The sequence below is a fragment of the Danio aesculapii genome, chromosome 14 (genome assembly GCF_903798145.1).
Source record: "Danio aesculapii chromosome 14, fDanAes4.1, whole genome shotgun sequence".
Lineage (NCBI taxonomy): Eukaryota > Metazoa > Chordata > Actinopteri > Cypriniformes > Danionidae > Danio > Danio aesculapii.
The window spans coordinates 33,348,594-33,362,072 of NC_079448.1; the positions used below are offsets into that span (position 1 = coordinate 33,348,594).

The 13,479-nt window shown below is 35.4% G+C and overlaps 1 protein-coding gene across 1 annotated transcript in view; it reads right to left on the reverse strand.

Moving 5' to 3' along the window:
* The window catches only part of gpc3 (glypican 3), a 301,002-nt gene that overhangs the window by 117,026 nt on the left and 170,497 nt on the right, over positions 1-13,479 (reverse strand). Inside the window, exon 5 of the mRNA XM_056471966.1 lies at positions 5,481-5,606. Coding sequence (XP_056327941.1) covers positions 5,481-5,606 — 126 coding nt within the window. The remainder of the gene's footprint in view (positions 1-5,480; positions 5,607-13,479) is intronic.

Below are 13,479 nucleotides of genomic sequence, written 5' to 3' on the forward strand. Positions count from 1 at the left end.
TTATGTTGTTATAAAACAATGATTTAGAAATTAACACACAAACACACTCACACACACACACACACACACACACACACACACACACACGCAGTCTTTCTTATTCAAGACACAAAGGTGTTGCCTCTTTAAGGGAGCCAGGTGTTTGATTTGTTTACTTTTGAGTGTGCTCCGTTCTCTGTCTATCAGTTTAGTTGCAGAGTCTGATATGTTTTAAGTAGGCCCACACGGAATCTGGGCACGCAGAAATCCACATATTTTTAGCCCATAATTGAGTCTATTTATTTACTTGTGAGCAAATTTATATTTCTTCAGTTTTAAATTAATTTCAGTTAAAATTATTATTAACTAATGTTCAAATAATTTATTTTGTTAATGTTAAATTGATTTATTTACAATACAGTTTGTAAAGTAATATTATCTGCCTTTAAGTAGATATATCATTTGAGAGACTTTATATGAGAGATATTATATGAGAGACTTTGTTTACCAAAACAGTGGATCGAATTGGATTTGCATTGTAAACATTAAATAAGTTAAAAAGGTATCATTTTTTATTTCATATATTAAGTTTGTTATGACACACCCAAAATCATTCCGCATAAATTTGCAGATTTTTAACAAAATTCTGTGCCGAAATAGCAAAAAATGTCTGCAGATTCTGTCTGGCCCTTTAAGCCTTAAATAAAAATTAGAACCAAACCATTATAGTAACTAACTGTAATCGTGTAACAGTGTTAATAGTATTCCACTGTAAAAAAAAGCCCTATAAGGTCTAACAGTGTACATATAATTGATAATATAATAATGGATATATAAAAAAATTAAATATTTTCAAAATATGTAAACGTGAATACATTTTTTGTAATTATTTCTTTAATAAATCAGACATGATCCTTAAAATTCAATCCATTTTATTTCCATAATGTGAGCAAACTAAAAATTCAATAAGAAGATGCAAGGCAGGAGTTAACTTGATGGTGAAAGTGCAAGAATCGAGCCAGACTAAATCACAATTTACTAAAACAATGGCTAAATAGCCATTTGGCACTTGGTTAAATAATCAAGTGGAAAATTAGTGAAAAAGTAAAGCCGTTCTAGGGGAAGTTACAACATTTTGGTTAAAGATTAGGATTTCTTTGAAATAACGTGCTCCAACGAAAGACAGAGCCTGAGCATTTAGACAGTAAATAGAATCCATTTTGATTTAATGTTGACTTTAATGATCACTTCAGTTTGGAGCTGATATTTCCAAGTCATTAGTATGAGATACTGTAGCTTTTAAAGCTTTTCTGTTTGGTCAGGGACGCTCAGATTTATTGTCATTCACCAACATTAACTAGATTTGGACGGTGAGAGAGTGCGAGAGTTATGGGACAGAAGCATGAGGGGCACAGAGAACTGAAATATGACAATTTTTAAATTGGGTTCCAAAGGGCACGTGGAGAGCCAGGCACAGAGCGAACGACAGAAAAAGTGCAATTAGCCAGGCACAGGGAAGCCACCACACCACCCGACATGAGTTACCCCACAAAGACTGCATCACAATTCACACCCTGTTGCCTGTTAGATAGAACTGGAGTCAGCCAAACTCATTAGATACACACATACAATCATCCGCTCAGCTACCAGCCACTTATGCTGTCTCCAGTTTATTCAGAAAGCTTTTTAGGCTTCAAGATTTGTGACAAGCTCGGGGGCAATATGTCTACTCGGGGCCATTTTGAGATTGTAGTAATATTGGAAAGCATTTAGGAGGTTGATTCTATTGTTATATATGCTACTTTTACCCACTTAGTAAAAACTGTCAGAATAAAAACACTAATAGTGAGAGTGCGTGGGTCATAAATAGATAAAAGCCTCGTTCATCCTGAAATAACTTATATTATACAGCAGATGGTCAATATAGCATTCGAGCTATACTAAAAGACAAAAAGTCATTAGCAAGGCAAGACCCTTTACAATGGTGCCAGGTCTTACAAGTACTTTTGCACTGTTGCCACCGGTGTTTTCCACTGGTTTATCTAAAGGAAATACACCCAATTTCAGACCAAAGGGAACCACAAAAAAACCATTTCGAACTGGTGCAGAAAACAATTTTAGTCAGTAAGGGAACTCACTTGGAATGCAATTTCAGCAGAAGAAGATCCACCTAAAGTACTTTCAGCAGAGGAAGATACCTCTAATGTGATTTTGTTTATCTCAAGGTTTTTTTTCTTTGCTTTTAAATTTTCTTTTACCAATTTTCATCTATTAGTAAAGTTTTGGTTCCTTGCCACTTTCTGCCACTTCTCCTGCTTGATCAGGAGTCAGTGGTCCTGCTCTTCAGTAAATCGTCCTTCAACAGTGACTTTTGTATTGAATTTAGCTGAATCTGATTTAGCACTAGAACTACAGAGGCAGTCATTTTGACTGGTTTTATCTTTTGTAATTTAATAACTTTGTTATTTAATTAAAAATACAAAACACAAAAGAGTTCTGAGTATTTCTGCCTTGACATATGCATTTCAGCATCCACTACTTTTTCCAGTGCCTTTGAATATACATGCTTCTGTTGCTTAGCAACTTTCTGATAACACAAAATCTTTGCTCTCCTGCTTGCCAGACAAAGTGAGGTACGCACCTTCACAGTAACTCACAGTAACTCGCTTTTAGTAACTCGCTTACAATTAAAGGTTATGTAATGAAAAATAATGTACTTTTAAGGTAATGACTGAATAAAGTTCTAGAATTCTGACAGTTTTATTGCTAATCTAACTAACACTTGATATGTCCTCCTTTTAACAAACTCTGAATTATGGATTTCTATCCTATTTCTTATATCTTTTATTGTTATAAAGTGGCTTTGACACAATCCACATTGTAAAAAGCTCTATAGAAATAAAGATGACATGACTTGACTAAGAAAAATTACTTTAACGCAAAGTACCACCCGCTTCGAATGGTTTCACTCGATTGAATGGATGTTATCAGTTGTTATCAGCTGATAGATATGGGCTAGTAGGGGCCTTCTGCGCCTACTAGTATCCACTTGGTTAATCAGTTATACTAATAGAGAAGACTCTAGATCCAGATTTGTTTTTACATCACTGTGACGGTTGGGTTTAGGGTTGGGGTAGACGTTAATGAAATACAGGTAATGGGAAATTTATTAAATAAAATAAATAATTCTCGTTAATTTTCGGGAACAGCCATATGTGATCTATAGCTGATTAACCATGTGGATGGATGATAACAGCCTTCTGAGCCTACCAGTAGGCACAGAAAGCCCCTAATGGCCCATATCTATCAGATGATAACCAATAATAACACCCATTCAGTCAAGTGATAACATTCAAATCGGCTGAAAGTACTGTACAGTATACTGTATCTCTAGTAATGTTATTTCCACCAAAGTATATCACTTGTATGGTGATATCTGCCAAGGAAGATCCCTTGTAAAAATGAAGATCCACCATAACAGGATTTCAGCCAAGGAGAATCTCCTGTAAACGGATTTCTGTCAAAGTACATCCCAATAACTGCTTTCAGCTTCAGGAAGATTTACCTTAGTGCAATTTCAGCCAAGGAGGATCCTCTAACATGATTTCTGCCAAAGAATATCCCCAGTAACGCAATTTAAACCCGAGGAAGATCCCTCATAACCCAGTTTCAGCTGAGGAAGATCTTATACTGTACAATTTTCGGCAGTAATGAAGTACCAGTGATGCCAATGAATAACCTTTAATATTAAGAGTGAATACTGTGAAAAAGTGTTTGTAAAGGAAAGTAAAGCTGGAAAATATATACTGTATAATTTAAGTCTACTATTTTTATATAAAATTAGTTTCAGAAGAAGTTCAAAGAGACATATACTGTACATCAGAAAGCACACCCTGTTCATTTGAGTTCTTTATGGGATGGTAGGCTCTGTCTTGATTTACAGTGGGGGAAACAAGTATTCAACACATCACCTTTAGAAATATGTTTTTTTCTAAAAATAAATGGTGCTGTTGACTTGAAATTTTGACCAGATGATGATAATAACCCAAAAAATTATATAGGCAAAGAAACAATATTAATTAGTTTACAAATGAAGTTATGTGACATAAAATGAAATGACACAGGAAAAAAAGTATTGAACACATGAAGAAAAGGAGGTGTAGAAAGGCAGTGAAAGCCCAGACAGCAGCTGGGTCAGTAGTTCTTCAGCAACCCTCCGCACTTCGTCACTGTAAATTAATATTAGCTGCTTCAGTTCAACATCTACATTAGCAGGATGATGAAGATGAAACCAGGGCGGACATTTCAGCAAGACAATGATCCAAAACACAGCCAAGCAAACTCTCAAATGCTTTCAGAGAAAAAGACTCAAGTTGTAGAATGGCCTAACCCAGTGTTTCCCAACCCTGTTCCTGAAGGCACACCAACAGTCCACATTTTCAACCTCTCCCTAATCAAACACACCTGAATCATCTTATCATAACATCAGAAGAGACTCCAAAACCTGAAGTTAATGGGTCAGATAACGGAGACATCCAAATATGTACTGTTTGTTGTGCCTCCAGGAACAGGGTTGGAAAACACTGGCCTAACCAATCACCTGACTTAAATCCAATAGAAAATACAAACTAAAGATCAGATTTGATAGACGTGAACCACAGAACCATCAAGATTTTTACACTCTGTTAAAGTCTGTGAGAAACTCACACCTAAGCAATGCATGACTTCATTCTCTATATGAGAAGCGTTTTTAAGCTGCCATCACCAAAAAACCCTTTTATATGAAGTTTTAAATACAGTCAATTTTAATAGTTCCACAGATTATCCTTGTGTCATTCCTTTGTTATTACACATTACATTTCTTCTACAGATTTTTTTGTTTTATTTTTATGTTTTGTTTTATGTTTATGTATTGTTTTACTAAAATCTGGTTCAATTCCATGTCACTAGCTTCTTTTGAATATTTTCCATAGAACAACAAAAACAAAAAACAAGACGTGATGAATGCTTATTTCCCCCACTGCAGGTAAGTTCTTTATGCAAACCTCCTAACACATTTTTTTCGACCATACAATGCATTCAATAGGTTAGACTCGTGCATTACCATCAATCATATTTTTTATCATACGCCACACTGAAAAATTCTTCCAGCAGACAAAAATCCTTGGGAAAACATGAGCTTTGAAAATTAAATGTGACCTTACGCTAGTCCAACTTATTTATCAGGCTATACTCGTTCCCTTGTGCACTCATTTTTATTTACACATGCCATGTACCCTGGCAAGGCTCCACAGTAACCACAATGATGTGGAACAGTTATTCTGCACCGCTGCAAGCATACAGAAGAACTATTAATCTTAGTTTACATGTCTGCAAACTGAACGATGCCACCTAATGAATTTACTCACGTTTTAATGAACATCAATGCCCTTACTGTGAGTCCACAATGAAGGAATGTAGTGGTTACATCGCATCAATGCTCCCACAAATGAATTACTCACTTGTCTGTCATCTCCTGTCCGTTCCAGCAGAGGGAGCTGTTGGGCGCCGACGGCTCTTTGCTGCACAAAGCTTCTCCGAGACCACTGTAGAACTGACTGAAGCCCCTCAGACCCGAGATAAACTCCCTGCAGCAGACAGAGAGGAAATTGAGAACGTATTGAGAGCAGGCAAAAGAAGAAAGAGGAATGGGCTCCAGTGAAAATTGAAATTAGATGGTGTGCACAAAGAGACAAGATTAAGAATACAAAATACTGGGATTTATGAGAAAAATGAATGGCTTGGAGAAAGAAAAGCGACGAATCAGGAGAAAAAATAGAGTTGGGGTCAAATGCAGTGTTAAGCATGATCTACTCCATTACATATCATTTCCTGTCAGGCTAAGTTGATTTGAGATGCTTTGATTTTAATTGACATCACACACACACACACACACACACACACATCTGCTCATCAGAGCGAGGGAACGGGAGAGAGGGCAGAAGGCAGCTCAATGTCACTCACACGGCAGGAGACAAAGCCTGTGTTAATGAGCTTCTCTCTGTCACCATCAGCCTGAACACACTCACCTCAGCTAACAGCCCAAATACACAAACACAACTTATACACAAACTGCCACACACAACGACTCAGACACCCACCTACTCAGACATGTGCCACCTCAAAGTTTGAAAGCAACTTCCCTTAGCAATTTAGCCTACTCAATTCACCTACTGCATGTCTTTGGACTGTGGGGGAAACCGGAGCACCCAGAGGAAACTCATGCGAACGCAGGGAGAACATGCAAACTCCACACAGAAACGCCAACTGACCCAGCCGAGGCTCAAACCTGGGACCTTCTTGCTGTGAGGCAACAGCACTACCTACTGCACCACTGCATCGCCCAAAAAAGTGAGTAAATCTATTTCCTTAAAAGTGACAAGGTGGCTTTACTTAAACAATTAATTGAGTAATCCCATTTTAACTGTTGACTTAATTTCAACACAGGCTCATTGTGAAAATGTACCCCCATATACATTTCTGGAGAGCACAAATTATGTAGCCAAAACAAATGCTACAGGGCGGAAAGACGCCGCTGACAGCTTTAACTTCTTTTCACACTACCAGCTGACAGATTACCTATTTGTGGACAGCTTGTCCACTGTTATCAGTTTGCCCAGTGGCTCTGCGCTTACATCAGTGGACTTGAAACGCAGAGAGAAGTTGACTGCGATGACTGGGTTCGAGTTTGAAGAAGAACAGTTAAAATAAAATAAACAAGTAAATAACAGGATGAGAACGTGGTAAGATTTGAAAACATGGTAAAAATCAGGCGAGGGCTTTTCGTTTTCTGGATTGCTTTTGAAAACACTGTCGGTTGGGTTTAGGGAAGGAGGTGGGCGCGTCAGTCGATGCTTTTAAAAACACTATTGGTTGGGTTTAGAGAGGGCTTAATTTGTGCTGGAACAAGCTGGATCTGGATCCGGCACCTCTGAAATCTGATCCGGCATCTCATTTTACCGATCCCCTCCTCACACGCCAATAAAAAAAAGTTATGCTTGTGGCGGTACTGACAAGCTACTAATGCAAGCTGTAATTTTTTTTATGCGACCCATTAAAGATAACTATTATATATTAAGAGTAATTAATAATAATTATAATAATAATAATGATGATAATAATAAAATTCCCCTATATTGTTTTTAATAATGGCGACGCGGTGGGGCAGTAGGTGCTGTCGCCTCACAGCAAGAAGGTTGCTGGTTCGAGCCTCGGCTGGGTCAGTTGGTGTTTCTGTGTGGAGTTTGCATGTTCTCCCCGCATTCACGTGGGTTTCCTCCAGGTGCTCCGGTTTCCCCCACAGTCCAAAGACATGTGGTACAGGTAAATTGGGAAGGCTAAATTGTCCATAGTGTATGAGTGTGTATGGATGTTTCCCAGAGATGAGTTGCAGCTAGAAGGGCATCCGCTGCATAAAACATGAGCTGGATAAGTTGGCGGTTCATTCTGCTGTGGCGACCCCAGATTAATAAAGGGACTAAGCCAAAAAGAAAAAGAATGAATGAATGAATGTTTTTAATACAGTGATAAATAAAATAATACATAATGTACAATAGCACTATTATATAAAAAAGTGAGATTTAAAGAAAATTGTAATTATTTTATATCACATACACGTTAAAATGTAATGCTAATATATTTCTTTTTCCCCTTTCATTTTTAAACCTAAAATCATCAAGTTTTCATAAGCGAGAGTGAAGTGAGTGTGAAGTGTCTCAGTGAAAGAAGTGTCACATTTTCACCTTTTCTCTAAAACTGACAGCCACAGCCTGAATTTCTGCTCTCAGTCTGGATGGACATTTTATAAAGTATCACAGTTAGTTGATCCAAAACGGTTATTTTAAGGTAACAGCTGTCAACTTTGTCAGGCTGAAGCATATTTCCTATTTCAGTCTTGCATCACTTTACATATAATATTTTAAAATTGCAAATGAAAATACTATGTTAGGATGTCAAACTATAGATTCTTGTGCTTTAATTAATTATTAAATAAAGTAATATTTTGCAAGGATATCACTATGACAACTTTACTTCTTGAGGAACATTATTAAAGTAGGTAATATGCCATTATGGTTATGGGTTTTAACATTCCCACTTTTTGGTTTGTAGTGTACAAGTTATACACTAAATGTATTGTCAGAGAATGTGTTTATAGGACGAGTAAGTTAGGTGGCACACAAAAATTAGTAAATCAGAATTTGTAAATCAGAAACTACTGACATTTACCTATACTGTCAGGTATTTATGTAGGCAGAAACACTAATTTAAATAGGGTTTGTTGTGTTTTGTCTTGTTACATCCTGCAGCTTACATCCAATATAGATAAAGTGTTACAAAATAGCAGTGTCCAACTCTATTATATAATAGGAACAAGATAACGTTGCATTTGGTTAAAATATTTAACTGAAATATATTTGGCAATAAGGTAAACTGCGATTTATAGTGGAATTGTGCTACAGTATGTACAAACAATGGAAAGAAAAACATTTATGTTAAGAAACATATGCTGACTGGAATAATAATCAGCTTTCAGCAGTTTATTGGTTCTTCCTTGTATTTGATTAGCAGCTTCAAGAAGTCATAAACATTCCTTGTGTTACCTTGAATATGCCTTACAAATGAAATGATTGAAATGCCGAGCATGTATAAATGATTTTCACTGTCCAAGTACAACTATGTAATATGCTTCAACATAAAATTAATATACTTGAATAAAGGATGAAGATGTCTAATTTGTTGTGATTGAAAATCAGGGATATTCAACCAAATATTGATTTCTTTTATTAATTTAAAACACTGGCACTGGGTTATTTAAAAATGAATATAAATGGGTTAGAAAGGCAACATAGGCTCATTCTGAAAACATAGCCCTATATACATTTCTGGAGAACGAGAATCATGTAGCCAGAGCTACGTATGGCTGCATTTCATCTTTAAAACAAAATCTATGGTGCGGTATGACGCTTTTCCTTTTCGTGAGTACCAGCTGAACGCTTACCTCCAAGTGGGCGGCTTTTCCACTATTACCAGTTTGTCAGTGGCTCGCCACAAACATCAGTGGACTTGAGACGCAGAGTGAAAAAAAAGAATGTAAGATAAAAGCCAAAAATTAAAAATAAACAAGTAAATAACTGAATGAGAATGTGGTAAAATCTGAAAACGTGGTCAAAATCAGGCTGCGGTAAGGGCTTTTCTTTTTTTGGATTGCTTTTGAAAATACTGCGATTGGATTTAGGGAGTGGGTGGGTCAATCGGTGCTTTTTAAAACACTTATGGTTGGGTTTAGGGAGGGGGGAGGGTGGGGTATTGGTCGGTTGGTCAGTCAATCCTTAAGTCAGTCGACAGTGGCCTCTGGTGGTTTTAGGTGAGAATAACAGGCATGAATGGCACTGAGAGAAATCTGAGATCTGAAAAAACATACACAGCGGCCTCTGGCAGATTCGCATAAACGTAGCTCCTGGGATACATTTGGCAATCTCCAGAAATGTTTATAGGGGTACGTAATCAGAGTGAGTCTGGGTTGTAGAAAGTACCTTTTTTGTTATTTTAAAAAGTTATTTCGTACAAAAAAAGCATTAAATGTCAATAGTGTTTGTGTAAAACAATTTTAGCCCTTTTTTACATTAAAAAAACAGTTTAACCCTGATTTTTAAGCAAAATTACACTGTAAAAAATGCTGGGTTGATGTTGTCCCAACACAAATCGATTAAGCTACAGTAACTTAATCAATTTTACAAATTTAAGTGGATTCAACCTAAAACAGTTAGGCTGTCCCAAAAACAACTTAGGAATTGTGTTGTTTCATTCATTTGTTCATTCGTTTGGTCGCTCGCTCGTTCCTTCCTTTGTTCATTCATTCATTAATTTTCCTTGTAATTAGTCCCTAATTTATCAGGGGTCGCCACAACACAATGAACCACCTTTGTTGTTTCAACTCATTATAAATAAGTTGGTTGAACAAGCAGCAAAGTTATTTATTGAGTGTAATAAAAACATTTCTTATTTTTACCGTAATTTTCTGAAAACTAAAAAATTGCTCTTAATGACAATATTTTAATGACAATTTTATTCAACTTTATTTATTTTACTCAACCTATACCAATAACAAATCCAGAAAATCCAGAGAAGTTGGGAATTTTCAATGTTTTTACATATTTAAACATATTTTAAACATTTAAACATACAACTTATACTTCAGTAATATGATATTAAATTGTTAAAGGCTTTTTGATCATGTTTTCTCTTTGATAGAGAAACAAGCAGATAACAGCATGACATCCCTGTACTCAGAATCACTCAAACACAGACTGCTTGAGTCGGTTTGTAAGATCCCCAAAAAGGTCAATGGACATCCATAGAAAATCCTTGAAGAAAGAGCGAAAGTGAGCGTTTCAGAGCAGCTGAAGTGGAGAATCTATTACAGCATGTCAATGCGCTCCGCAGAAGATGTGAGCTGTATGAAGAGGTGCATGAGAACAGACTCCTGCAATTCCTCTTCCTCACATTCATTATTCATTTATTAGATTTTCACTCCATTGACTTGCTGTCAATCCTTTAGCAATGATGCTTTGCAGTCCTCTTATAGTGGAGTGTTTATAGCACTTGAAGACTCTCAACAGATTCAAATGCAGCAGGAATGTGTGCACTTTCAGCTGCTGATTGTTGATTTTAAAAGCTTAATGTAAGAGTAGTGAGGTCATGCTAATGTTTTCTTACTGCTCAATAACAAGGTCAGCCATTACAATCAGTGAGGCAATTAAGCATTAAGTAAAAGTCTTTCATGAAATTTCAAAATATAATGTCAAACATTTACTTTCACAAAAGGTTTATCAGCTGAAACTTGGTTTGCAACACAGTAACACCAAGCTAAACATTATATACCTATTTGTCCTGTTGTCGGTATTGCAAGTGTGTATCAGAAATAGACTGTGCAGTTGCTCATTAAATGAATCAAAACACTAGATCCATATGGAGCTTTTCACACCACCGCAATCAATCGCAGCACCACAAAGCGAGATTTATTTTTACAGTGCTTATTTTTTCCCTCATCGCCCAGTGATGAAACAAGCCTACCAATTAGATTTGAGCTTCATTTGTATCAAATTTTCTACTGGAATATGCAATGCAACTGAGAGAGACCTTTCTACAGATGACACATGAAGTCAAACAAAGGTATTATTATGACAACGTATGTTTTGTTTGTATTTTGTTATATTAAAGCATATATGTTCATATAAAAATGTAATAATTATAATTCCTTACATTTATATAGCACTTTTCTGGACACTCAAAGCACTTTACACATTTTTTGGGGGAATCTCCTTGTCCACCACCAGTGTGACCACCACCACCACCATATTATTTCACCAATTTCACACAGCAAACTTTAAGCAAAGTCACAACAAGAATAATAAAGATGTATTTCTAACCTTTTTTATCAATATAAGAGAATAGCATACATGGGTCACAATATTACTTTAACAATAATGGCACAGAGAAATTATTTCAGTGGAGTCATTTTCAGATATTAGAAAGATACTGATTTCCCAGTGTTGGGTTGCAGCTGGAACGGCATCATTTGTGTAAAACGTATGCTGGATAAGTTGGCGGTTCATTCCGCTGTGGCGACCCCTGATTAATAAAGGGACTAAGCCGAAAATAGCTAAATGAATGATTGAAAGATATTGACAGCCAGTTAGAATCAGTTATGTTTTACCCCTTATGCTTTTAAACCTAAGATGACAAAAACGTCTTTCAATATCAACACCCAAGTTGTAACAAACATTAATATCTTATAATGCTTTCACTGACAAAGATTTCTTTGCCAGCATCAGTCATTAATCAAAATTAATTTAGCAGTCTGCATAAGGACAGTATTGATTATAAATACATATCCATTACATTACACAGTATATATACATTATATTTAGAAATATTAATTGCCAATTTTATATTTAATTATTTAAATATAGATAATTATTCCTTTCTGTCGTGGTGCAGTGTTACATAAAAAATAAAGAATACAAAAAAAATATAAAAAAAATCACACACTAATTAATTTTTCATCATACTGTATTCATACAAACCACTCTGACACTGATACCACATAATTATAATCACACAATTTTAATTTGTTTAGCCTGCAGTGCTCAAAAGCAGAAAACTGGATAAAAGTGAGCATTTGCTCCACTAAAAAATGAGTTTCAAGGGTTTTTTCTACCTAGTATTTTATATATACACTTGAAGTCAGAATTATTAGCCCCCATTTATTTTTTCTCCAATTTCTGTTAAACAGAGAGCAGATTTTTTAACTCATTTCTAAACATAATAGTTTTAATAACTCATTTCTAATAACTGATTTATTTTATATTTGCCATGATGACAGTAAATAATATTTCACTAGATATTTTTCAAGACACTTCTATACAGCTTAAAGTCACAATTAAAGACTTAAGTAGGTTAATTAGGTTAACTAGGCAGGTTAGGGTAATTAGGCAAGTTATTGTATAACGATGATTTGTTTTGTAGACAATCAAAAAAATATAGCTTAAAGGGGCTAATAATTTTGACCTTAAAATGTCTTTTAAAAAAATGGAAAACTGCTTTTTTTCTAGCTGAAATAAAATAAATAAGACTTTCTCCAGAAGAAAAAATATGATCAGACATACTGTAAAAATTTCCTTGCTCTGTTAAACATCATTTGGGAAATATTTAAAAAAGACGTTACTTTTGAATGTAATGCATTACAATATTGAGTTACTCCCCAAAAAGTAACTAGCTGTGTTACCTAGTTACTTTTATGGAAAGTACTGTATATATTATTAGTTATATTACTTTTGAGTAACTTTTTTTATACCTGCCTGAGGTTTGATCTTATTCAGAACTTGCAGGGTATTTTTTTAACAGAGGAGCTCTGCATTTAACGGATATCCTGCATATGATACACCTTCATTTATCTTTAAAAAAACTAATTAAAAATTTTGAATAATGTTACCTTCTGAGAACTTCCTGACGCTTTATATGCTATATATACAGATTAATGAATGTTGAAAGCAATGTGTTTGGTACTTTTGTATTTTTGTCTTATTTGTTCAGTAAAGTCACTGTCCTTTGTATCTATAATCCCCTTTTCTTCCATGTGTTCAAATAATAAGAAAACTTCCATCACAGAAATGTAAAGCTCTGCCCTCTTGGTTTCGTCTGTTCCCACGGGGAGCTCATTCTTTCATTGAGTGTGATTCAGAAAACTATTTTTTAAACAACCCAGGCTCATTCTGAAAAGGTACCTTTATATATTTATAAATATATATATATATATATATATATATATATATATATATATATATATATATATATATATATATATATAGAGAGAGAGAGAGAGAGAGAGAGAGAGAGAGAGAGAGAAAGAGAGAGAGAGAGAGAGAGAGAGAGAGAGAGAAGAGAGAGAGAGAGAGAGAG